Raw genomic sequence first — 27972 nt, 5'->3', positions numbered from 1 at the left:
TGTGGATTTAACCTAGATAGCACAACCAGAACTTTTTGAGCACTAACTATATGTATAGTACTATGCCTGGCTCCAGGCACACAAATATGAGTGACACATGGTCTCTGTCGTGAGAAATTCACAGTAGGACAGTCTAGTGGGAGAACATCCACAATCTATAGTAATACTTTCTTAGAGATACATGTAGAATTAGTGTTTCATTTAATATTCTTGACAAAAAATGATTTTGTATACTGTCAAAAAAATAAGGCTATCATGGCTTTTCTTCATAGACATTAAAACCTGTTTTTTAGAATTGCAGGTTTTAATATTTTTTAGAGTTATTCTTATAAAGAGCAAATAAAATACTTGTTCTTCTGGGATCGTGTGACCAGTTTATTTTAAATAGATTGACAAGTCATTTTCTGTAATATATTGAACTAAATACAGCTTTATTTTAAATTGTTCAAATTTTACATTAATAAAAATGTTATTAAAAAGTATCTTCAGTACAAGCCTGTTGTGATTCATAACATTTTATTTAATCTTTAAGCTATATTTTTTCTTCTTCCTAGTCCCCTACTAGGTACTTTTGATCTTCTATCATTCAAAAATTTTTTTTTTCCAGCAGTAAAATCCTGTTACTCTAGAAAAATGTCTAAAAATCCATTAGCAAAATCCCTTTAGATGATCGCAGGATACATTTTTCCTTGCTTTTTTTTGTACCTTGTTAAACTGGTCTCACACATGAAACTTTCTTAGAATCAGGCAGTTCCTGGTTCCTATGGGACTTCCTGTTTTCTCAAATAAAAATAGAAAAGCACCTCAGAAAAGAAACCTGGTCAGTGTGAACTACTTTGTAGGCTCAGTTAGTCTTAGTTGTGACCTGGATTTATAGATATCCAGGTATCTGAAAGCTCTGAATATTTTTGCATGTAATTTTCAAATAGATGATAAGGAGGAGATTCTAAATAACTATGAGAGATACTACGTGTTTAGCCATAAACTTGTTTGTATCTTTTTTAGGGGAGTTGGGTATAGGGAAGTTGGATGGAAAGTGCTAAATCCTTTTTAAAATACATATTGGCAATACAAAATTATTTAATATTGAGACATATCTTAGCTACTTTGATCTGTATATTTGTTTCTTGCCACTTTTCCAGATGTTAGCAATGAGTAGGAAGTTTTTTTTAATCATTAGAAGTCAGAATTTTGAAAGAATTTAGTTTTAAAAATCATCTTGTAGATTTCCTTAAGTAGTAACTGCTTTTAATCTATATTTTGAAGAGAAAGCAAGTTTGGTAGAAGCAATGTAGTCAGTAACAGTAATAGGTAACATGTATTAAGTGGTTGACACTAAGCCAAACATTTTGTATGGTTTATCTCATTTAATCGTTACAACAGCTGTATAAGGTAGGTATCATTGTTACATCCTTCCTTTATAGGAGAGGAAACTACAACTTAGGGTAGCTAAGTAGATGTTAGTTCACGGTCATGCTGCTAGTAAGTGATGGACTTGGGACTTGAACCCAGACACTCAGACACCAGAGCAGCGCTCTCAAATATTAATAGAGAAAACCACAGATTCAGAATAAGAATGGTAAATATAGTAAGTCTCAAAAATTACTTTTGAGACTAACCTTTGTTATCATCAGTTTGTTTACACTTTGCATGTTTACATTCAGTTTTAGCAGAGTACATGCTGGCATTTCAGAGGGCTTGTTTAGGGGAATTCTCATTCTCATCCTCAAATGATGCTAATAGTTCTCTTTTTTTCTTTCCTTGATAGTAAAAAACCCCTTTGATGAAACATTTGGAAAAATACAAGTAAGTAGAAGATCATAATACTGATATTTTGTCTCATGTTTTATATGATAAGATACTAGGATGACTGTCAACTAAAAAATGCTAATTTTACCAGTTCTTTTAAGCTGAAACAATTAATTTTCTTATTTTGAGTATTCTTTAATGATAATATAATTAAATCTGAAACAGATTTTTCTCCTAAGAGCTGAATTGCTTATCACTTTAAGGTAAAAATCAACTGCCAAGTGAAATGGTATTGGCATGTTATCTGGGGATCAGGTCTTAACCTTTAGAGGTATGCCTGTTTAAGTTGCTGGATATTCTGACAATTTTTGTCCTCTTTGCCCTCACGTTGTCTCTCTGGATCTTTTGTTCATAGGCATACCTATTCAACCATCAGAAAGGCAAAGGATTTAGAAAGAAACATGATTCTTAGGCTACCTATTTATGATTTCTTTTTATTTAAAGGATCTATAATACTAATTTTAACCTAAATTTTACTCACCTGAAAATATTTTTCACTTACCATCATTATAGGCACTTCAAAGATTAAGGTATTGGAGCTTATATTATAATGCATAATTAGTTACTAATTTACTAAAGGAATTGACAGTAATATAGACCTGTATAGAAAACATTATTTGTTGTGCTTAAAGGATATGTAATAATGTGTAATCAAATCCATAGAATATTACTTTAGATTGTTAGAGTGGGATTTTGTATTGACTGTGTTAATGATATTCTGTTGTGATACTTGTTTTAAAAAAGGTTGATTTTATCAGTTATGATATTAAGTATAATGTTGCTGTTGGCATCATCATTTAAATCCATACAGTATACTCATTGCACATTGGAAATACAAGACCTTATTTTCTTCTATATAATTTTCCCCGTGGGAGAAACTGAAGTTCTGAACCTCTAAATAATAGTAATAATTGTAATGTAGATAATGGCAGTTCACTTATATTAAGTGCTTATTCTGTGCCAGGCATCATGCTAAGTGTTTAAAATCATTATTATCATTTAATGAGAGACTTAATATAAACAGTTGAACATTTCCTTGAGAAAATTGGCTGAGAATAGAAGAGGGAACTATTTAAAGGTGACAACATATGAGAGAATTTGGGAGAGTTGCCATACAGTTTGATTTTTATCCACCCAAGAACGAGAACTTTGCTTCAGAGAATGGTATGCCTTACTAAAAGAAAATCTGGACTTTACCAAAATAGACAGTTGAAAGGTAGCTATTTCATATTATAGTATAAAATCATTTTTGTTTAATGAAATATTACTTGAAAGCTTACTTTAAGTATGGATTCATTTGTAGATCTTTAAACTTGTTTTCAGGGTGATTAGGAAAGCCAGAGTGAGACACCTTTCAAGCTGAATGTTAGGAGACTGTTGGAAAAGCAGTCAGATTAGAAGACTGTAATGAAACTATTAGTCAATATAAGTTTCTATAAGAGTGTAACTTTAAAATTGATTTATATGTTTTTCAGATTTATTTCTAGTTTAGCATATTGGTGCTAAAGGTAATTGAACCAAAGCCTTTCTTTTTCTTCCTCAAAATTGATCACATTAATAATATATTACATAAAAACTATCATAATTTAGTTGATCATGCACTTGAGACCCTTGTAATATATAGATGGTCATTTTGAATATTTTGGAATAATATTTTGCCATTGGAAAAATAATTTTTGAGAAAATTATAGTTCAGCTTTTTGGGTGCTTAAATTCTCTATGTGAGAATGTAACAGTGTGTATGTTTATTGTCTTATGGTATTCAGTTACATCTGATTAGATTTTGTTATTTTTTTCTACTTATCTAATCCAGTGTTAATATCTGTGAATCAGAAGATGAAGTTTATTCCCAGGCCTCTGATATTCATTAGAGATGTAATCACAGAGCACAGGTGTCAAATTTTTGGATTTAGTTTTGTTTTTGAAAGGGGAGTGGGAATGGGCGTGATCAGGACATATGAAAGAAAAGGAAATCGGTCTCTTTTCCAGATTAAGGGAGGAAATAAACTTCCAAACTCTTAGCTACTTTAATCCCAAAGCTTAATCAGATTTACCTTGCTTTTATGTATCGAGTCCACAAGCTTTACTATCATTAGAACTCTTTCTCATCCTATTATATTGAACATATTTATTAAAAATGATTTTGTGGTTTCATATATCACAAATGCATAGCTTTCAGAATCTGGCTTTCAGCCCCAGCAGTTACTTTTTGACGTCTGATGCTTACAGTTTGGATTTTTAAGCTTACACGAAGATAAGGTCTGGCTTGATTCAGAATCTGCTTGAGATAGCGTTGAGGGGGGAAACAAAGCTAAGCATTGGAAGGCAAGTAGTCGGCTGAAAGAATGTCACTTGATCTCTATCAGCCATCTCCCGTAAAACCACGGACTCTGGTGGTTTGGGTAGTGGAACCTTTAACAGCATGAAAATAAAGGGATGAAGTTGCATGTCATTAGACACATAAATGTTAATTTCCCAACTTTTTATATCCCATTTTTATCCAGTATTACAGTTTTGTTTGACACATCAGGAAGAACGGAAATAATAAAGATATAGCTCCCTTAGTGAATCATGAATTAATTCCAAAGAATGTGATAAGCTTACCTCCTCTCCTAACTTACACTCGTCCATTGCTTGTGTTGGTCCTTCTTAATTGTGATTGCTCTAAAATTGTGGGTCTCATTGCCTTCAACTATTTGGCAGGGAGCTTAGACATTGAAATGGTCTCCTCTCTGGTTTTCTTTCATATGTTCAGAGTATTATTCCTGATGCACAAGTCTGTTTTATTTTCCTCCTCCTAAATTTTTAAAATGAAGTCAAACTCTTTGTCTTGGTTCCTAGCAGTTGATTCCAAACTATTTTTCCAGTAGTGTGCTGAATCAAAGATGACTGTTTATGTAAGAAACATAACCAGTGCCTTTATGCCTTTGCTCATGCTGTTTCTTCTGCCTATAATACTAGTCAATTCTGTTCTTGTGAAGTCCAACTCAAATATTCTCTCTTCCATAAATGGATCTTCCTTTCCCTCTCTTTTCTGTATTTACATTATACTTTGTTTGCAGCTCTAGCACTTAAGTATGTTTTTTGCCCTTGAGAGCAGGAACCATCTTGTTTACTGGGCCTCTTGCTTTGCTGAGAATAGTTCTTAGCTCCTATTACTAGATACTCATTAAATGTTTGTTTTGCTTTAATGGTTCATAAATTTATACAGGACCATTTTGGGGACCTAGGAGAGGTTGAGGATCAAAGTGTCAATACTCATTCCCTTATTATGTGGTTGAATCAGATTAAGACAAAACATGAAGGGCAGCCTTGAAGTCTCATAAGAACAATATATATAAGTATGCATTGTGTAAAGGAGGATTAGGAGCATTGCTTTGGTGGTTGGGGGAGTTTGTTGTACAGAAGACCTTTTTTTAGCACTAACCTTAGTGCCAATTTCCCAGTCAATCCTCGAGAAAGTAAAATGTTTAGAGTGATGATTTAGATTTTTAGATTAAGGTTTTTTAAAAAATACGGTAGCCATTGTTTAAATGTGAATTTGTCTTCGGATTATGTAGCTTCTATGATTTTAAATTATTTACTGGTTTTTTTTTTAGTAAGATTATTTGGTACATGTTTTTGAATTGGATATTTTATAATTTCTTTTAATTTTAGGAAAGTAAGAAAAATCTTATGATGAACACTTTATACAAGCTTCATGATCGATTGGCACAGCTTGCAGGTAATTGTTTTAACATTGATAGTGTCTAAAAGTGTTTTGAAAATTAATTTGTATATGTAGCATGCTATATCAGTAGAAGGAGTTTTCCCAAGTCTTGTGTTATGTTTGCAGATTTTCTGTTTAGAAGTTTTTGTTACCTATACAAGAGTAGTTTTTATTTTTATAGATCTATTTAATCAAGGCCTTTTTCCTTCCTGCCCATATGTATTAGATGAAATATATATCATTCTAAAGTGAATTAAATTTCTTTATTGCATTAATAGTAATAAAAAATTTTGAAAGCTTACATATCAGTTGGATTTGGGTAAGCAGTAAATTAACTAAAACCCTAGATTAAATATAAAAGTGTAGATTTTCCTTTGCTGGTTGATTAGGTATCATTTCCTGGGATAAAGTAAATATATTCTAGAATTTTTTCCACTGATTCTTTGCATTTTCTTTATATTCTGCTCTTAGTAAGCCTTTTAACATCTCTAAGCTGTAGTAGCTTAGCTTTTTTTATTCTTAATTTCACATATAATCTAAAAGAAGAGATTTTGGATTATCTTCTTGTTAAAGAAGTTACAGAAAAGAAGAATGTAGTTTTCTAAACTTTTGTATGGAGCAGATCCTTTTGTGGAAATCAGAATACTGGTAGAAGGTAAATATGGAAGCTTTTTGGTTGAATGGAGGCATTTAGGATCCTTATAGTTCCCCATCCTCATATCAGTCTTTGGATTTTTTGGCGGGGGGCATCCTTAACTCTGGTCAGTTTTTTTATGCTCATAATTCTGTGTATATCACTAAAAGCCTTCTTTACATTGACTGACTGTCGTATTCATATACTGCAAGCTAATGACATTTATTTGGTATGCTGTAGTACCCAGAAATCGGTTAAGCATATACTCTCGCTAGGAATACCTGATGTTGCTATCACAGACTTCTATAGCTGTCTCTACAACATTGTTTTATGCAGTGTGCTAGATCAGCATAATCTGGGGTACTTTTAAAGATATAGATTCCTTCCTCTAGAGCAGGGGTCAGCAAACTTTTTTCTGTGAAAGAACCAGATAGTAAGTTTTTTGGGCTTTGTGTGCTAGACTTGTTTCTGTCAGAGTTACTAAATTCTGCCATTATAGCATGAAAGCAGCCATAGATGATACATAAATGAATGAGTATGGCTGTGTTCCAATAAAACTTCATTTATTAAAAAATCAGTGGTAGGGCCAATTTGGCTATAGGTCATGGTTTGCCGATCTCTGCTGTAGATTTGTGGAAACTGAATGTTGGAGAATGCATTATAAAGTTTGAAGACTTACTTGTTTATTTAATAGGTATTTCTTCCTTTTTTATGACTGTGACCATTAAAATCTGACTACTTGCACAAGGCTGATAAATAGGAATATGGCTACTTTTATAACAGAAAAATTTGCCAAGGAGTTTAACTATTACACTTTCATGTTAAAAATCATTTGAAGAGAAACAAGGCAGAAAGAACTTAAAAATGAAGTTCAATTTAAGGAAATTGATTTTTATAACCACAGATAACCTGAAAGAAAAGGCTTTGGATTCTCTTATAAATAGTTACAAGAAAGGGAAAATGTGGTTTTGGATGTACTGCATTTCTTTGTAGAAACCAGATCATAGCTAGAAGTTTCCAATTTCCCTGTTGATCTGTGTTATAATAATTTTTAAGGCATGCACACACCTTGCTAAAGATAGGCATAGCCAGTATCTTTATACACAGAATGTACAATTTAATTCAAACTTATTTGAATCCTTGAGTTATTGGCTTTAGTAATAGATGTGTAAGTTACCACAATGAATTCTCCCCCTTGAAAAACAGTGAATCTCTGGAGGGCCTTCTGTGTGCCAAGATCTGTGGCTAGGCATCAGTGTGACATGGTTCCCACTCTGGGCAACGATGTAGTTGGAAATAGAAGACATGTTCCTATCTGGACTATTTAGAAATGCATTTAAAGATTGTGGTTTATGTAAAGATAATTGTTTGTTTATATTACCTACTGGATTTTTTATAGGAAATTAAATAGTGTTTATCTTCTTTCTTTATTGAATAATATAACCTATAATTGTGTAATTTGAAAATATTTTGATTAATCATGTTTATTTTCTTCTCTTTAACATAGTACTGATTCAAAATTAATAATATGCTAATCTTTCCAGGAGATCATGAATGTGGCAGTTCTAGTCAGAGAACACTTTCTGTCCAAGAGGCAGCTGCATATTTAAAAGTAAGCAGTACAATTAGAATTTTGATAGCTATATTCTTAAAGTTTATATAAATTATTACAGCTTATACAAAAGTACCACGGATTTGATTTCTTTAATTGTACTGTTACAAGCTTGGGCCTGTTGTTTGGTGTAGTGTGAGCAGATACAGAAAGCAGAATTACTCAACATGTTTTGTTTTAGTTCATTTTAGAACATTCTCTCATAGAATTAATTTGGAAAGGGTACAAACAACATTGGTGTGAGAGAAATTGAGATAGGTAAGTAGCATATAAGAGAGCAAGTAAGCATCTAACCATTGTCATTTATTTTAAATCTTCCATTCCAGATTAATGTCATCTCAGGGTACTAAAAGAATTTGCAGATGAATTTTCTAAACCACTGTATGTAATCTTTTAGGAAATACTATATGAAAGGAAGGGTACAGAAGATTAAGGTGGACCAGTGTTAAGTGTTAAGTGAGCAGGATTTTTTTTCTTTTTTAAGGCTGAATAATATTACACGTGCACCGTGCACACACCCCCCCCCCCCACCCACCACATTATCTTTATCCATTGATCTGTAGATAGATGTTTATGTTGTTTCCACTATTGTGAGTAATGCTGCAGTGAACATGGAGTGCAAATATCCTTTAGATCCTGTTTTCAGTTCTTTTGGGTAAATACCTAGAAGTGGAATTCCATATGATAGTTTTAATTTTTTGAGGAACGTCCATGTTGGTTTCCATAGTGGTTATACTGTTTTACATTCCCACTGACAGTTTCCAAGGGTCCCTTTTTCTCCATATTCTCAAAAACACTTGCTTTTTTGTTTTGTTTTTTAATAATGGCCGTCCTCACCCGTGTAAGGTGATATCTCACTGTAGTTTTGATTTGCATTTCCCTGGTGATTAGTGATGTTGAGCATCTTTTCTTAGGCCTATCAGACATTTGTCTGTCTTCTTTGGAGAAATGTTTATTCAAGTACTTAACCCATTTTTAATCAGGTTATTTGATTTTGTTATTGAGTTCTAGAAGTCCCTTCTTTCTTTTGGATATGGCTTGCAAATATTTTCTCTCATTCCGTAGGTTGCCATTTCACTCTGTTGATTCTTTCCTTTGTTTGCAGAAGCAGTGTAGTTTGATGTAGTTTCACTTATCTACTGTTTTTGTTGCCTGTGCTTTGTGCCATAACCCAAAAATCATTGCCAAGACCAATGTTATAAAGCTTTTCCTCTAGGAGTTTTATCTTTTCATGTCTTAGGTTTAAGTCTTTAATCAGTTTTCAGTTGATTTTTGTGTATAGTGTAAGATAAGGGTCAATTTCATTCATTTGCATGAGGAAATCCAGTGTTCTCAACATCATTTTTTGAAGAGACAGTCCTTTTCCCATTGTGTGTTCTTAGCACCCTTGTTGAAGATAAGTCGATTGTATTATGTGTGAGTTAATTTCTTTATTTTCTTTCATTGGTCTATATGTCTGTCTATGCCAGTACCATACTGTTCTGATTACTGTAGCTTTGTAATATGCTTTGAAGTCAGGAAATGTGAGGCCTCCACCTTTATTCTTCTTGCCCAAAATTGTTTTGTCTATTTGGCTAATCTTTTGTGGCTCCATATAAATTTTAGGATTGATTTTTCAATTTCTGAGAAAATGCAGTTGGGATTCTGCATTCTGAGTCTACAGAATGCTTTGGTTAGCATGGACATTTCAACAATATTAAGTCTTTTAATCCATAAGCATGGGATGTCTTTCCATTTATTTGTGTCTTGAATTTCTTTTAGCAGTGTTTTTGTAGTTTTCTGTGTACAAGTCTTTTACCTCCTTAGTAAAGTTTTTATAAGTATTCTTTTTGATGCTATTATAAATGGGATTTTCTTAGTTTCCTTTTCTGAGTGTTCATTTTTAGTGTATAAAAATGCCATTCTTTTTTGTATGCTTATTTTTTTATCCTGCAACTTTGCTGAATTTGCTTATTCTAACAGTTTTGTGTGAGTGAGAGATGGGAGAGAGAGTATGTGTCTGTGTGTGTGTATGTGTAATCTGTAGGCTATAAGATGTCATCTGCAAACAGATAATTTTTCTTTTTTCTTTCCAATTTGGATGCCTTTTATTTCCTTATCTTACCTAATTGCTCTAGCTAGGATTTCCAGTACTGTGTATTGAATAGAAATGACAACAGTGGACATCCTTATCCTGGCCTTGTTCCTATTCTCCAGGGGAAAAGCTTTGTTAGTGTTTCACTGTTGAGTATGATATTAGCTGTGAGCTTTTCATACATGGCCTTTATTATAATATTGAAGTAATTTGCTTCTATTCCTACTTTGTTGCATGTTTTTAATCACGAAGAAGTATTGATTTTGTCAAATGCTTTTTCTGCATCTTTTGAGATGAACATGTGATTTTTATTCTCATTCTGTTAATGTGTATCCTACTGACTGGTTTTTTGTATGTTGGACCATCCTTGAATTCCAGGAGTAAATCCTACTTGGTATGATTTAAGAGGTGTGATCCTCTTAATGTGCTGTTGAATTCTGTTTGCTAACTTTTGTTGAGGATTTTTACCATCTGTATTCATCAAGGACATTGAATTATATTTCATTTCTTATAGTGTTTTTGTTTGGCTTTGGCATCAGAATAATGTTGACCTCATAAAATGAGTGTGAAAAAGTGTTCCCTTCCCTTCAATTTTTTTGGAAGAAGTTGAGAAGGATTAGTGATGTTTGGTAGAATTCTCCAGTGAAGCCACTGAGTCCTGGGTTCTTCTTGTTTGAGAGGTTTTTGATTACTGATGCAATCCTAACCAGTTATAGGTCTGTTCAGAGTTTCTGTTTCTTTGTGATTCAGTCTTGGTAGGTTATATGTTTCTAGGAATTTATTTTTTCTCTAGGTTATCCAATTTGTTGGCAATTAATTGTTCGTAGTAGTCTCTTATGATCCTTTGTATTTCTGTGACATCAGACTTAGTATCTTCTCTTTTCTTTCTGATTTTGAGTTTTCTTTCTTTTTCTTTTGAGGCTTTTCAGTTTTGCTGATCTTTTCAAAAAACCAACTTTTCTTTTTTCTATTCTGTTTTATTTATTTTTACTCTAATATTTCCTTTTGTTAACTTTGGACTTAGTTTATTCTTTTTCTAGTTCCTTAAGGTTGTTTATTTAAGATCTGTCTTCTTTTTTAATGTAGCTGCTTATCACTATAAACTTCCCTCTTAGTACCACTTTTGCTATATCCCATAAAAAGCTTTTGGGCTTCTTGAATCTGAATGTCCATTACTTTCCCCAGATTTGGGAAGTTTTCTGCCTTTTTCTGCTCTTTTCTCTCTTTTCCTTTTGGGACTTCCATAATGCATATATTGGTCTGAGTGGTGATGTCCCATAAGACCCTTAAGCTTCCCACACTTTTCTTTATTGTTTTTTCTTTTTCTTCCTTTGACTGGATAATTTCAATTGATTTCTCTTTGAGTACCTTGATTCTTTCTGCTGCTTGATTAGGTCTGCTATGAACCCATCTAGGGAATTTTTCAATTTAGTTATTATATTCTTAAGCTCCACAATTGTTCGTTTTTAATTTTTTCTTTTATTGATATTCTCATTCATGTGTTGTTTTCCTGGACTTGTTGAGCATCTTTATGACAGTTATTTTGAAATTTTTATCAGGTAATTAATATACCTTAGTTCCTTTAGGGTCAGTTTTTGTAGATTTATTTTGCTCCTTTAGTTGGGCCCAGTGTTGTTTCCTTCATGTGCCTCGTTACTTTGTCAGGATCTGTGCATTTGAAGACACAGCCATATCTTCCAGCCTTTAGAGACTGCCTTTGTGCAGGGGAAGACCTTCACCAATGAGTTCAGATAGAGATTCTGGGGTTCTCTCAAACCTTTTCTGTGGATGCATCTTCTTTGGATTTGTGGGTAAAAGTTCCCACCTGAAAAGGTTTTGCAGGTTTCTTTTTTCAGGAGCTTGTAATCTCTTGCTCCCTCTGGTGTCTGTCTGCTTTACTGTGGGTCCTCTGGAGCTGCAGCAAGCTGTCCTGCTCTTTTCTGTTCTCAGCAAACCCCAGGCGTTTAGACTATGTCAGGTCTCCTCAGTGCTCTGAAATAGGTGATACAGAAACCAGACCCTCTGGTGGCTCCCTGAGAACTTGGGACATTGGACACATACTTCAACACTTTCTTTCCTCAGGGAGAAGCCAGGAGTTTGGGATTTTCTCCCACTCATTCTTCACTGAGCTGTGGAGAAGGGCAATGGCGAGTGAGTAGGTACTAGTTCAAACCATTGCCTTTGTTCTCAGCTGCCTCCAAGCTGGTGCTCTTACCTGTCAGTGCTTAGATTCAGACAAGACAGAAACCAGTCCTTCTGGTAGCCCCTCAGAAAGTCTCAACATTAGACTTATGTTTCAGTCTTTTCTTCCCCTCTTCAAGGATGAACCAGGAGTTGGGAATTTTCTTCTGGTCGCACCACGTTGTGCCACAGAATGGGGCTCTGGTGAGCGAGTGCTACCAATTTTCCTACGGGCTTCCATGCTGCTAGTTTCACACTTGCTTGGGTTGCAGGAGCCTTTTAACTGGTTTCTGGATTTCTTTTCTTTTTCTTTCTTTCTTTTTTTTTTTTTAAAGATTTTATATATTTATTTGACAGAGAGAGAGACAGCAAGAGCAGGAACACAAGCAGGGGGAGTGGGAGAGGGAGAAGCAGGCTTCCCGCTGAGCAGGGAGCCTGATGTGGGGCTCGATCCCAGGACCCTGGGATCATGACCTGAGCTGAAAGCAGATGCTTAATGACTGAGCCATCCAGGTGCCCTACGGTTTCTGGATTTCTTACAAAGGGAATTGGTCTGTGTATTGTTGAATTTGTGTCTCCATGGGGAAAGGATGGTCTGGGGCTTCCTATTCTGTCATCTTACTGCTGTCACTGCCTCTCTCTCTCTCTCTCTCTTTTTAATCTAGAATATAGTATAGTTCTAAGGCTTTCAGCAAAGTTGTGATGAGTTTTCCATGACATGCTTGTTAAAAAAGAGAAATGTAGACTGTTTTTAACTTAATTCAGATTAGCTTAATCTACTTAATGTAGATATCCAAAAGATGTTAAGACAGTATAATATGTTGGAGATTAGATGTGGAATCACATTCCGGCACTGCCACATAAAAGTTGTGTGTCTTGGTAAAGTTCTTTCACTTTCCTGTACCTGTTTCTTAGTATGAAAGTGGGACTGTTATTAATTCTTCTCAGAGTGGTTGGGAGACTGAAGTGCTCAGTGCCTGATGGTTATGGTAGCTTTCCAATAAATTTTGGTTTTTTCTGTGTTTCTTAATTAAATCTGGGTCACTCATAATAACATGCTACAGGATTTGTCTTCTCAACCTTCCTTGTTCTCTTCTTCATTTTCAGTTTTGACCTAGATGAGAACATTGATAACAGATAAATTTTTTGCAGAGTGTAATAGTTAGTAGATTGGATAGCTAAAGAATCAGGATCCAGAAAGATCTTAAATTAGGTGGAGTTATGATTATGGGGCTCTGTCTTAGAGATGGAGGAATTGCTAAGTGGATTGTGGGGGTGGGAGCAAAGAAGGGATTGGATTGAGTAGGCTACAGAACACATAGAATAAAATATTCCTCGAGGAGAGCATAGCATGTGGGAATCCAAAGCAAGCAAGTAGTTCCTTATGAGGTAGAAAGTATTTGTACTTCGAGCAGTAGGAAAAACTGATCCCAAGCAGTGCTTCCTTCCTACCTTCTCTCTCTTCTCTCTCTCTCTCTTTTTTTATTAGTTAAATATCTTAGAGAGGTAATGGCACAGATACGTGTTATGGTTGGTCATGAATTCCTGGAACAGGATTAATTTACATTTCAGAAGAACCTGATACTCTTTTTTTTTTTTTAAGCTTTTATTTATTTGACAGAGAGAGAGATAGAGCGGGAACACAAGCAGGGGGAGTGGGAGAGGGAGAAGCAGGCTTCCCGCGGAGCAGGGAGCCCGATGCAGGGCTCGATCCCAGGGCCTCAGGATCATGACCTGAGCTGAAGGCAGATGCTTAACAACTGAGCACCCCACGATCCTGAGACTTTTAAAAGCTCCTGAATACTCCATTTAAAGGACTAAAGGGCAGGGATAGAGCTTAGAGTGGGATAGGGATTGATTAGTAGTTAGAAAGCTGAGGAAGAGGCAGGGGTTCCTGTGGATGGATGATTAACCACCCCCATTTGGTTGCAGCTGTGGGTCAGCAATAAGATAGGTAAGAAGGGACACAGAGCCAGGGTTGGGACAAGTCAGAATCTAAGCCAGGCAGCCGTAGGGTATGAGAGATTATTTCTACTAAAGATTGGCAACATAGGAGTTATTGGACGTATACATGCATGAGATGAATTGGAAACTGTATCGAGTTAAAAAAATTGAGATTAATGAACTCCAGTCTTAAAAGATTTTTGTATCTTTTCCCTGGAATTATTTTATGTTTTAGATTGGGTTTTACTTTTTTTTTTAATTCAATAAAATTTCTAATATAAGTTTTTACAAAGGATTTTGGATTAGTTCCAGTCTTAATTAGTTAAGTGAAGTTACTTTGTATTTTCAAATGCTATGAAACCTGGTATGGCTTGTTACCACCAATGATGTATTTTGGGCTGCTACTTCAAAAAAAGCATTTAACAGGAATTTTCCCCCATAAAAAAAATTTTAAGGACTAGATAAAACTTCTAACTACTATATTTAATAGTGTTTATTTTTTTCAATATAACATTAACTCATGCTCATCATTTAACTAATGGAAAAGAAAGAGAAAAGCATTTCAAATTCACCACCTGAAGTTAACCACTCATTTTTGGTTCATTTTTCTCTAGTCTTCTCTTATGTTTTCATTCCTACAATTAGTATCACTATAAATATAAATATTTCATATTACAAATGTTTATATATTTTTTCCTTAAAATTATCAGGAGCATTTTGTCTTTGAACTTCTTTTTTATCACTGGGTAATATTTCTTTACATGATTGTATTGCATTGTATTGGTTTGTGGTTTGTCAGTATTACGAAAGCACTCTAATATTTGCATATAGTATTTGATTTTCTGATTGTTTCCTTAGGAAATAGTTCTAGAAAGGAAACTACTTGTTAAGGAGCATGAGCCTTTGTTAATACTTTTGATATATGTTGCCAAATTACTTACTAATTTGGAATGACCATTTTAGCACAGTCTAGCCAAAATTGGTGGTTTATTTTATTTTATGCAAGTTCTAGCGTAAATATGGAAGAACCTTTCTATAAAGCTGATGTCAAAAACCATGATGATAATACATATATTGTAGGCTCCCTGCTTCTGGAAAGAGATCTGTCGTACATTTTCATGTATTTGTACTATGGTTTCACCAGCAGCACAAGTAAGTTTTTGCATTCAGGAGTAAATGGGCCAAAGGATGCACAGAACTCCTGTGAGTGTAAGCTAATTGTTCCCCAACTTTTAGTGCATTTTAAGCACAATATGAGTAAATGTTTGGTGGAGTGAAATGAGTGAATAAGTAAACCTCAGTAAAATTTTTTTTATTTTCTTGAATTTGATGCTTCACATTCCGTTCTTATTTTATTTCTCCTACTTTCTCTTTAAAGGAAATTTAAATAAACATAACAATTAATTGAAATAATTTAAACACTTTTTCTGAACCCCCCAGTGTTTTTCTTGAACCTTTTTAATTTTTTTTCACTTTCCATCATTTTTGAGAATGAAAGCTTGTTTTGATTTGTGAAAAGTTAAGAGGTCCCTCTGGTGGAACATTTAGGAAAGACATAGCATTAAATTTTCATGAAAAGACTTAGACTTGTTTTTAAGTTAATGGTGGATGCTTTGTATGGTAACTTTCCAACTAAATGATGTAATCAGTGGTGGTTCATTTTCTGGTTTATTTTCAAACCTTTTTAAACTTCAACACAATGAATACGTTTACGATTTGTGAAGAAAATACTAGGAAAGAAGATAGCTGCATGTGCCAAATCATGGAGCCGGATAGGCTTTAATGGCCTAGCTTGGAATGCAAATCACTGTTAGTAAAATTCTGTCTTTGTGGGAAAATAAATGTTCTGAGAAATGGAATGATAGATAAACTTCTTAATTATTATAATTTATCGGGGCCCCTGGGTGGCTCTGTCAGTTGAGCAGCCGATTCTTAGTTTCAGCTCAGGTCATGATCTCAGGGTTGTGAGATCTGCGCTTAGCGCAGAGTCTGCTTGTCTCTCTCCTTCCCCCTCTGCTCCTCTCCCTGTGCTCTCTCTCAAATTAAATTTTTAAAAAAATAATTATAATTTATCAAGTACCATTTATCTTAGGATTTTCTTAGTACCCCTGAATTCACAGTGACCCAGCAAGGTAGGTGGTGTCAAACTCACCTTTATAAAGCTTTAGTTTCTTTATAAAGAAACTAAAGCTCAGAGGCATTTAATGATTACATCATCCAGCTAGTAAATGTTGGAGCTGGGAATAGAATTAAAGTGCTTGCTCTTCTCACTGTACTGTTCTGCCTCTTAGATGGAAGGAAGGACTGGGTTCATAACCACTAGCTCCTTTTGAGTGAGCAAGAGACTGACCCTGAATGAGGGTTAGGATCCGAAGAAGTGAACAAGGTAGATAAATCTGTATGGATGACGTACTTTTTCGTCTCCACTTGAGGTCGTACATATAGCTAGTCAGTAGTGGAGTCATGATCTGATCCAGGCCTGCTTATTTAAGGACCATGTTCTTTCCGTTATTCCTGGAGGTGAAAGATCAAGTTCCCACTGAATCATCAAGAATTAAATCATATTTACTATTGTATTGATTTTTGTGTGTCCTATTTTAATTAATTTCAAAGGTAACATGTATAGCATATGTCATGTCACAATTAAACAGAATATTCCCTAACTGGAAAGCCACATAGTTATTATTACCATGTATATTATCCATTTTGTGAGCTATCCAATAGATTTTTAATCCTTACTTGACTTCTCCCTGTATCAGCATTTCTTTCCCTTATTACTAATGCTTTGTAGCTTTATTTAATGAGCTGAATCTTTTACAGGAAACAGTATTATTTTTATGCTGTGAAAGTGTAATCTAAGTTCAAAGCACCTGATGTGAGTTTTAATAAAAATAAATGTTTTTGCCAATTATTTTGCAAATAAGATAAATTTGGAATTGGGAATCTTGGGTGTGTGTGTGTTCACACATAGTATGCTAAAATAGATTTGTTAAAGATTTGGGAAAATATGCTTTGAGTTTAGATTTAAATGAAGCACTCAGCAGTACATTTACTGAGCTATTGCCTATAAGTAAATAGTAATAATCATGATAGACTTGCTTTAAAAATTTGTGTCATCAGTGATTAGAAAATGGGCATTTTATGATGCAAGTATGCCTTTCCTTAAAGGCTGGCAAACTGCAGCCCTTAGGCCTCTTTTTGTATGGCCTTCTAGCGATGGTTTTACAACATTTTTAAAGGTTGCTTAGAATATATGTGGCAGAGACCAGAATTCTACAAAACCTGAACTATTTACTCTTTGATTCTTTACAGAAAAGGTTGGCCTGCCCCTACCTTACAGCTTTTTAGGTGGCTACAAAAAAATCAATAGTAAAATACTTTCCACTCAAAATCAGGAAGCTGCTATGCATGCTATAATGTTAACATGAGCCGTTTAATTAGCATAGCTAGAAAAGAAAATTCAACTTCTACTTCTTCAAAAATTCTATTTTATAATACTATAGAATTCTGTATACTATGTAGAACATTTGTGGAAGTAATGGTCTGTTTCAGAACTTAATACTCTGTTAATTCTTTAATGAGGTTTTAAATAAATTATCAATTGTTTTTTGTATTTTGTGTATTCATAAAGGGACATTCCATGGTTCTATTGTATTCCAGATAGTAAGTGGATATTAGGTGGTATTAACATGGAGAAGGAAAACAAAATGAGAAAATAACAGATACTCTTTTCTTACCCTTATTATTTTATAACTAAAAGTTTTAAGCTCAATGTTCATTTATATACTTAGCTTATTAGAGTGGGTATCCTTGTTAGTATGAACCATTATGTACATTTTTAGGGATAATTAATGAAGGCAGTAATGCTATTTATAATATCTTCAGCCTTCTAAAATTTTTATATTTAAAATATACAACTAATATGGAAATTTATTTTTTACATTATTTGAAACTTACATGTATAGTCTAGCCTTCAGAGTTCTTTATAATAACACAAAAATGTCATTATGTCTTGCATATTATTGTAATAGAAGCTGAAGAGCATATATACAAACAAAGGTAAAGACAATATGTATGTTTCATTGATTTTTAAAAATATCCATGTCTTATGATTTCACTTATACATGGAATCTAAAAAATAAATGAATGAACAAACATGCAGAAACAGACCCATGAATATAGAGAACAAACTGTGATGTTTGCCTTATGGGAGGGGGTCAGGGGGTGGGCAGAATGAGTGAAGGGAAGTGGGAAGTTCAGGCTTACCATTATGAAATGACTAAGTCATAGGGATGAGGAGTACAGCCTAGGGAATAAAGTCAATGGTATTACAGTGGTATTATATGGTGACAGATGGTAGCTACACCTGCAGTGAGCATAGCATAAACTATTGGGACTACATCAAAGTAAAAAGCTTATGCACAGTGAAGGAAACAATAAAACTAAAAGGCAACCTACAGAATGGAAAAAGATATTTGCAAATGACATATTCAATACAGGGTTAGTATCCAAAATATATAAAGAACTTAAAAGACTCAATACCCCAAAACCAGATAATCCAATAAAAAAATGGGCAGAAGACATGAACAGACATTTCTCCAAAGAAGACATCCAGATGGCCAACAGACACATGAAATAATGTTTAATATCACTCATCATTAGGAAAATACAAATCAAAACTACAATGAGATATCACCTCACAACTGTCAGAATGGCTAAAATCAAAAACACAAGAAACAAGAAGTGTTGGCAAGGATATAGAGAAAAAGGAACCCTTGTGCACTGTAGGTGGAACACAAACTGGTGCAGCCACTGTGGAAAATAGTGTGGAGTTTCCTCAAAATAGTTAATAGAACTATCCTATAATCCAGCTATCTCACTACTATTTACCCAAAGAATAGACACATTAATTCAAAGGGGTACATGCACCCCTATGTTTATAGCAGCAGCATTTACAATAGCCAGGATATGGAAGCAGCCCAAGTGTCCATTGGTTGATAAATGGATAAAGAAGATATGGAATATATATATAATAACATAACATAGATGTATATAATGGAATATTACTCAGCCATAAAAAGAATGAAATCTTGCCATTTGCAACAACATGATTGATCTATAGAGTATAATGCCAAATGAGATAAGTCAAAGACAAATACCATATGTTTTCACTCATATGTGGAATTAAGAAACAAAACAAGTGAACAGGGGAAAAAAGAGAAAGAGAGAGGCAAACCAAGAAACGACTCTTAACTACAGAGAACAAACTGATGGTTACCAGAAGGGAGGTTGGGGGAAGGGTGAAATAGGTGATGGAGATTAAGGAGTGCACTTGTTGTGATGAGCACTGGGTGATGTACGGAATAGTTGAATCATATTGTGTACCTGAAACTAATATTACACTGTATGTTAACTAACTGGAATTAAAGTAAAAACTTAAAAAAAAAAACCCAAAAAACCCTTTACATTATGAAGAGGAATGAGTGCAGTGTTTCCAGCTCCATGGATAACCCATATTAATCTTGCTTTGTGGATTTTCAAAGCCCCCTCTCTATACCTTGTGCTTTATCTAATCCTGATCCATGCAATATAACCAGAAGTAAGTTCTCTTGATTTTGGAAGCAAAGGAATTTTAGAGCAAATGAGTATGAGTTCTGTTTGATTTTTGTTATACACAAAATGATTTCTGATAGCGTTTTTATAACAAAACCATAATTGCCTGAAATTATTCTTGTATACTTTTATTGCATAACATTTTAAAGCAATGTTAAAGCTTAAACAAAATCCCTTAAAAAGGTTTTTTTGTCACGGAGCACCTGGGTGGCTCAGTCGGTTAAGTGTCTGTCTTGAACTCAGGTTATTATCTCGTGGTCCTGGAATCGAGCCCCGCATTGGGTTCTCTGCTCAGCGGGGAGAACAGGGGCTGTGGACTCATGTCAAGCTAGGTTCTAGGACTTTGAGCCCCTCTCCCTCTATGCTGTCGCTCTCTCTCTCTCAAGTAAGTAAAATCTTAAAAGAAAATTTTTAGTCATTCATAAGTGCAAATTTTTATGGTTATATATAAATTACATATTGTTTTACTTTTCTAAGCATACAGCTATTTAGCTCTCATGATCATTTCCTTTTCTTTTTTTTGTTAAAGATTTTATTTATTTGTCAGAGAGAGAGAGCGCACAAGCAGGGGGAGCAGCAGAGGGAGAAGCAGGCTCCCTGCTGTGCACGGAGCCTGATGGGGGACTGGATCCCAGGCCCCTGGGATCATGACCTGAGCCAACGGCAGATGCTTAACCGACTGAGCCACCCAGGCATCCCTCTCATGATCATTTCTAAATGCATAGTATTTCCTTGAAATGATCTCATGTATAAACCATTTGTCAGTTATTAAATACTTATATTGGCTACAAGTTTTTTGATACTAAAAATAATGATGGAAGACCACACTTTTTTTTTTTTTGTAAGATAACAGTATATAGTTCTCTTTACCATCTAAACATCCTAGTGGTAGTTACACAGAAATAATGATGCCTAGCAAGATTAATTTTGCTTCATAAAACTTCTTACACTTTCAGATTTTTTTCTTTTTTTCCCTATTTATTTATGTATTTTTTTGATGTAGTGTTCCATGATGCATTGTTTGCATATAACCCCAGTGCTCCATTCAGTACGTACGTTCTTTAATACCCATCATCAGGCTAACACATCCCCCCACCCCTCCTCCCTTCTAGAACCCTCTCTCATAGTTTGTCTCCCCCTCCGATTCCCCCCTTCATTTTTCCCTTCCTACTATTTATTTTTTTTTTTAACATATAATGTATTATTTGTTTCAGAGGTACAGGTCTGTGATTCATCAGTCTTACACAATTCACAGTGCTGATCATAGCACATACCCTCCCCAGTGTCTGTCACCTAGCCACCCCATCCCTCCCATCCCTCACCACTCCAGCAACCCTCAGTTTGTTTCCTGAGATTAAGAATTCCTCATATCAGTGAGATCATATGATACATGTCTTTCCCTGATTGAGATACTTGTCTTTCTCCGATTGAGTTATTTCGCTTAGCTTAATACCCTCTAGTTCCATCCATATTGTTGCAAATGGCAAGATTTTGTTTTTCTTGATGGCTGCATAATATTCCATTGTATATATATACCACATTTTCTTTATCCATTCTCACTACTCTGAGATCATGACCTGAGCTGAAATCAAGATTCAGACACAATCCACTGAGCCACCCAGGCCCCTTAAAGGAGTTTTTAAAAATGACGTCTTGGCTCTTTCCATAGTTTGGCTATTGTGGACATTGCTGCTATAAACATTGGGGTGCATGTACCCTTTCGGATCACTACATTTGTATCTTTGGGGTAAATACCCTGTAGTGCAATTGTTGGGTCATAGGGTAGCTCTATTTTCAACTTTTTGAGGAACCTCCAGACTGTTTTCCAGAGTGGCTGCACCAGCTTGCATCCCCACCAACAGTGTAGGAGGGTTCCCCTTTCTCTGCATCCTTGCCAACATCTGTCATTTCCTGACATACTCATTTTAGCCATTCTGACTCGGGTGAGGTGGTACCTCATTGAGGTTTTGATTTGGATTTCCCTGATGCCGAGCAATGTTGAGCACTTTTTCATGTGTCTGTTGGCCATTTGGATGTCTTCTTTGGAAAAATGTCTGTTTGTGTCTTCTGCCCATTTCTTGATTGGATTATTTGTTCTTTGGGAGTCTGATAAGTTCTTTATAGATTTTAGATACTAGCCCTTTATCTGATATATCATTTGCAAATATCTTCTCCCATTCTGTCATTTGTCTTTTGGTTTTGTTGACTGTTTCCTTTGCTGTGCAAAAGCTTTTTATCTTGATGAAGTCCCAATAGTTCATTTTTGCCCTTGCTTCCCTTGCCTTTGGCAATGTTTCTAGGAAGAAGTTGCTGCGGCTGAGGTTGAAGAGATTGCTGCCTGTGTTCTCCTCTAGGATTTTGATGGATTCCTGTCTCACATTTAGGTCTTTCATCCATTTTGAGTCTATTTTTGTGTGTGGTGTAAGGAAATGGTCCAGTTTCATTCTTCTGCATGTGACTGTCCAGTTTTCCCAGCACCATTTGTTGAAGAGACTGTCTTTTTTCCATTAGACATTCTTTCCTGCTTTGTCGAAGATTAGTTGACCGTAGAGTTGAGGGTCCATTTCTAGGCTCTCTGTTCTGTTCCATTGATCTATGTGTCTGTTTTTGTGCCAGTACCATACTGTCTTGATGATTACGGCTTTGTAATAGAGCTTGAAGTCTGGAATTGTGATGCCGCCAGCTTTGCTTTTCTTTTTCAACATTCCTCTGGCTATTTGGGGTCTTTTCTGGTTCCATACAAATCTTAGGATTATTTGTTCCATTTCTTTGAAAAAAGTTGATGGTATTTTGATAGGGATTGCATTACATGTTTAGATTGCTGTAGGTAGCATTGACATCTTCACAGTATTTGTTCTTCCAGTCCATGAGCATGGAGTGTTTTTCCATTTTTTTGTGTCTTCCTCAATTTCTTTCATGAGTATTTTATAGTTTTCTGAGTACAGATTCTGTGCCTCTTTGGTTAGATTTATTCCTAGGTATCTTATGGTTTTGGGTGCAATTGTAAATAGGATCGACTCCTTAATTTCTCTTTCTTCTGTCTTGTTATTGGTGTATAGGAATGCCACTGATTTCTGTGCATTGATTTTATATCCTGGCACTTTACTGAATTCCTGTATGAGTTCTAGCAGTTTTGGTGTGGAGTCTTTGGGGTTTTCCACATAAAGTATCATATCATCTGCAAAGAGTGAGAGTTTGACTTCTTCTTTGCCGATTTGGATGCCTTTGATTTCTTTTTGTTGTCTGATTGCTGTGGCTAGGACTTCTAGTACTATGTTGAATAGCAGTGGTGATAGTGGACATCCCTGCCGTGTTCCTGACCTTAGGGGGAAAGCTCTCAGTTTTTCCCCATTGAGAATGATATTTGCTGTAGGTTTTTCATAGATGGCTTTTGTGATATTGAGGTTTGTACCCTCTATCCCTACACTCTGAAGAGTTTTGATCAAGAAAGGATGCTGTACTTTGTCAGATGCTTTTTCTGCATCTATTGAGAGGATCATATGGTTCTTTTTCTTATTCTTTTTTTTTTATTAATGTATCACATTGATTTGTGGAGTTGAACCAACCTTGCAGCCCAGGAATAAATTCCACTTGGTTGTGGTGAATAATCCTTTTAATGTACTGTTGGATCCTATTGGCTAGTATTTTGGTGAGAATTTTTGCATCCATGTTCATCAGGGATATTGGTGTGTAATTCTCCTTTTTGATGGGGTCTTTGTCTGATTTTGGGATCAAGGTAATGCTGGCCTTATAAAATGAGTCTGGAAGTTTTCCTTACATTTCTATTTTTTGGAACGGTTTCAGAAAAATAGGTATTAATTTTTCTTTAAATGTTTGATAGAATTCCCCTGGGAAGCCATCTGGCCCTGGGCTTTTGTTTTTTGGGAGATTTTTGATTACTGCTTCAATTTCTTTAGTGGTTATAGGTCTGTTTAGGTTTTCTATTTCTTCCTGGTTCAGTTTTGGTAGTTTGTACATCTCTTGGAATGCATCCATTTCTTCCAGATTATCTAATTTGCTGACATATAGTTGTTCATAGTATGTTCTTACAATCGTTTGTATTTCTTTGGTGTTGGTTGTGATCTCTCCTCTTTCATTCATGATTTTATTTATTTGGGTCATTTTTCTTTTTGATAAGTCTGGCCAAGGATTTATCAATCTTATTAATTCTTTGAAAGAACCAGCTCCTAGTTTCATTGATCTGTTCTACTGTTCTTTGGTTCCTATTTCATTGATTTCTGCTCTGATCTCCTGCTGGGTTTAGGCTTTATTTGCTGTTCTTTCTCCAGCTCCTTTAGGTGTAGGGTTAGGTTGTATTTGAGACCTTTCTTGTTTCTTGAGAAAGGCTTGTATTGTTATATACTTTCCTCTTAGGACTGCCTTTGCTGCATCCCAAAGATTTTGAACAGTTGTGTTTTCATTTTCATTTGTTTCCGTGAATTTTTTTAATTCTTCTTTAATTTCCTGGTTGGACCCATTCATTCTTTAGTAGGATGCTCTTTAGCCTCCATGTATTTGAGTTCTTTCCGACTTCCTCTTGTGATTGAGTTCTAGTTTCAAAGCATTGTGGTCTGAAAATATGCAGGGAATGATCCCAGTCTTTTGGTACTGGTTGAGACGTGATTTGTGACCTAGGATGTGATCTGTTCTGGAGAATGTTCCATGGGCACTGGAGAAGAATGACCCTTTCAAATTTGATATAGTAAAAAAAAAAAACTTGCCGGTTCCATACTAGGAAATAAATTGTACTGATCAAATGAAAAACTTCAATTTCCACTGCTATTGAAGAAAATGTTGATAAAACACAATAGCTATTATTTACAAATTTTTTTTTTTTTTTTTTTTAAGAGAGAGAAGGGGAGGGTCAGAGGGAGAGAGAATCTTAAGCAGGCTTCACTCCCAGTGCAGAGCCCAACATGGGGCTTGATCTCACTACTCTGAGATCATGACCTGAGCTGAAATCAAGATTCAGACACAATCCACTGAGCCACCCAGGCCCCTTAAAGGAGTTTTAAAAAATGATGTCTTACTCAGATGAATGGATAAAGAAGATGTGGTATATATATACAATGGAATATTATGCAGCCATCAAAAGGAATGAGATCTTGCCATTTGCAACGACGTGGATGGAACTGGAGGGTATTATGTTGAGTGAAATAAGTCAAACAGAGAAAGACATGTATCATATGATCTCACTGATACGAGGAATTCTTAATTGCAGGAAACAAACTGAGGGTTGCTGGAGTTGGGGGTGGGGTGGGAGGGATGGGGTGACTGGGTGATAGACACTGGGGAGGATATGTGCTCTGGTAAGCGCTGTGAATTGTGTAAGACTGTTGAATCTCAGATCTGTACCTCTGAAACAAATAATGCAATATATGTTAAGGAAAAAAAAAGAAGAAGGTAGTGGGAGGGGTAGAATGAAGCGGGGGAAATCGGAGGGGTAGACGAACCATGAGAGACGATGGACTCTGAAAAACAAACTGAGGGTTCTAGAGGGGAGGGGGGTGGGAGGATGGGTTAGCCTGGTGGTGGGTATTGAGGAGGGCACATTCTGCATGGAGCACTGGGTGTTATGCACAAACATTGAATCATGGAACACTTCATCTAAAACTAATGATGTAATGTATGGGGATTAACATAAGAATAAAAAAATAAATTAATTAATTTAAAAAAGTGAAAAAAAATGACGTCTTACTGCTACTTTTAGAAATTCATTTTTTGCACTTAAAAAAGTAAATATTGAAGAGAAGATAAGCTCCATGAACACAGGGAATTTTGATGGTTTTGCTTAGTGCTACATCTCTAGGTCCTAAAGTAGTACCTGGCACATATTAGACCCTTAGTAAATTTTTTTTTTTTTAAGATTTTATCTATTTATTTGACAGACACAGTGAGAGAGGGAACACAAGCAGGGGAGTGGGAGAAGGAGAAGCAGGCTTCCCGCTGAGCAGGGAGCCCAGTGTGGGGCTGGAGCCCGATGTGGTGGGGCTCCATCCCAGGACCCTAAGATGATGACCTGAGCTGAAGGCAGACACTTAACGACTGAGCCACCCAGGTGCCCCAATAAATATTTTTTGAATGGAAAAAATTTTAAGAGTATTTATTACAGTATTATTTGATATATTGAAATAATTGGTAATACTCTAAACATTCATGAATAAAAGGTTGACTAAAGTATAAAATAACCAGCCATACACTAGAAACACAGATTTCCTGGAAAATAGGTTGTTCCATGTTTATTGACATTGACACAGTACTTCATATTGTGATAAAAGCAAGTGGAATAAACAGTATATACAAAATGGGATACCACTTTTATTTTTAATATTTTGATTAAAAAATACATAATTTACCTATGCACAGCAGTTCTTAAACTTTATGGTTTCAGGACCCTTTTGCAGTCCTGAGGACCCTAAATGGCCTTTGTTTGTGGGAGATAGATAAATTTAGATATATATATTTACCTTACTAGAAATTTAATCAAATTTTATATTATTTGTTTAAAGAATAATGAACTTATTACATGTTAACAAAGTATTTTTATGAAAAATAACTATTTTCCAAAATAAAAACATTTCATGAGAGATGGCATTGTTTTACATTTGTACAAATCTTTTAATCTTTAATATGTAGGTTAATAAAAAACAACTGGATTTTCCTATGTACTTCTGTATTCAATTTGCTTCGATGTTTTGGTTGAAGTACATCAAGAAAAATCTAGCCTCTTACAGATACGTAGTCAAAACAGGAAAAAGTATTTTAATACTCTTTTCAGATAATTGTAGGTATTCTTCACTGATACTGTACCAAAAGTCTGAGAGGTAGTTTCTTCAAGATTGTTTGCAATGTGCAATTTGAAACCGTATCAGTGATTTTTGTACATTCTTTCTCTAAAGTCCTTTGTTTTACACGTAGAATAGATCTTTTACCTATGCAAGATTTTATAACTAATGCATGGTTCATTTGGAAAATACTGGTTTGCTATTTATGCAAATCTTCCCAATGTTGACACATTTCAAGATTGATATCTTTAATTCTTCAATATCACACCAGTCTCATTGCAAAGGTTTTCAAGTATTGTAAAGTTGTCAAGCTCATGGTAATAGATGCAACTTTTTCCAAATTTTACTTTTACTATTTTACTTGAAAGCTTGAATGTTATCATTGGTAACAAAGTCAGCTGTTTTTCTTGAGGTGACATGCTTGCTTCATTCACTTGTTGAGAAAATGTCAGTGAAACAGCCAAGTATGAATAGTTTGCCATTTGTTCATTTAAAAATAGGGTTCCATAAAAAAAAAAAAAATTAGCTAATTCACTTTTATCACAGTGATACTTAAAAGACAAATTATATTTTTAAAAAATCCTCCAAATCTGTAGCTGTAAAAGAACCAAAAAGAAAACATAACAAAATAGTAACCGTGCTTATCTTAGGAAGATGGGGAAATTGTGACTTTTTTTCCTCCTTTTGTTTTTCTATAATGAATAATACATTTTTGTTATGTAATACAGTTTCAAGTGTTATATAAAGATAAAAGTATGGTATTTATAGTATAGCTTACAGATAGAGTCAAATGAGTGTGAATTAAGAGTAGTTATTTTCTCCATTTTTCTTGTTAGGATTTAGGCCCTGAATATGAAGATATATTTAATATTTCATTGAAGTGGATTTTAGAAAATGGAAAAGATGTTGGAATAAGGTAAGGGATTTAATTTCCACTTTGACCATTTTGTAGTATAAGAAGTGGTTTTGACTCTAAGGTCTCCTTAATTATTTTTAACTAGGTGTGTTGGTTATGGCCCTGAGGAACAATTGACAAATATAACCGATGTGCAGTTTTTACAGTCCACAAGACCACAGATGTCTTTCTGGTGTCGTTTTCGACGTGCTTTTATTACTGTCACCCACAGGTTATTGTTGTTATGCTTAGGTAAGTTTTGGGGATGAGAAAGAAGATACATGATAGTCTAGAATTTTTGTATCTGTATTTTATCAAATGCCAGGGTTGAGAATTTACTTCTGTGATAGCTGCCATTATAAATCATATCCAGAAGTCTTCACTAGGTAGAATAATATTGAAGTTCGTTTTTTGTTTTTTGTTTTTAATAATGTCAGTATTAATCTAAAGGCTTAGAAAACAGTTTATAAAGGGAGATGGAATAAAACTTTGTCCTAAGAATGTCATAGAAAAAGACATAAAGTGTGCCTTTGAAAATAGAACAGGAAAATAGAAAAATTAAGCTTATTTTTAATGATAAAATACAAATTAAGTTCATTAAAATTATTTTTAATTTAAAAAATATAATTTACCTGCATTGAAATTTTCATTTGGATTCCTGGATTTTGTGTGACTATTTTGATTGATTATAGGAATTTAGGAGATAATTTTTTCTT

General features: G+C 34.8%; 1 protein-coding gene across 3 annotated transcripts in view; it reads left to right on the top strand.

Moving 5' to 3' along the window:
- LEMD3 (LEM domain containing 3) overlaps window positions 1-27972 on the top strand; it is an 80190-nt gene that overhangs the window by 26498 nt on the left and 25720 nt on the right. For all 3 annotated transcript variants that reach the window (XM_035002213.1, XM_035002212.1, XM_035002214.1), the window contains exons 2-6: window positions 1769-1806; window positions 5467-5533; window positions 7697-7764; window positions 27198-27277; window positions 27363-27508. In XM_035002213.1, coding sequence (XP_034858104.1) covers window positions 1769-1806; window positions 5467-5533; window positions 7697-7764; window positions 27198-27277; window positions 27363-27508 — 399 coding nt within the window. The remainder of the gene's footprint in view (window positions 1-1768; window positions 1807-5466; window positions 5534-7696; window positions 7765-27197; window positions 27278-27362; window positions 27509-27972) is intronic.

Source organism: Mirounga leonina, unplaced genomic scaffold (genome assembly GCF_011800145.1).
Source record: "Mirounga leonina isolate KUSES-001 unplaced genomic scaffold, KU_Mleo_1.0 Mir_126, whole genome shotgun sequence".
NCBI lineage: Eukaryota > Metazoa > Chordata > Mammalia > Carnivora > Phocidae > Mirounga > Mirounga leonina.
Note: the sequence above shows the minus strand (reverse complement) of the source record. Positions and strands in the feature narration are given on the sequence as shown.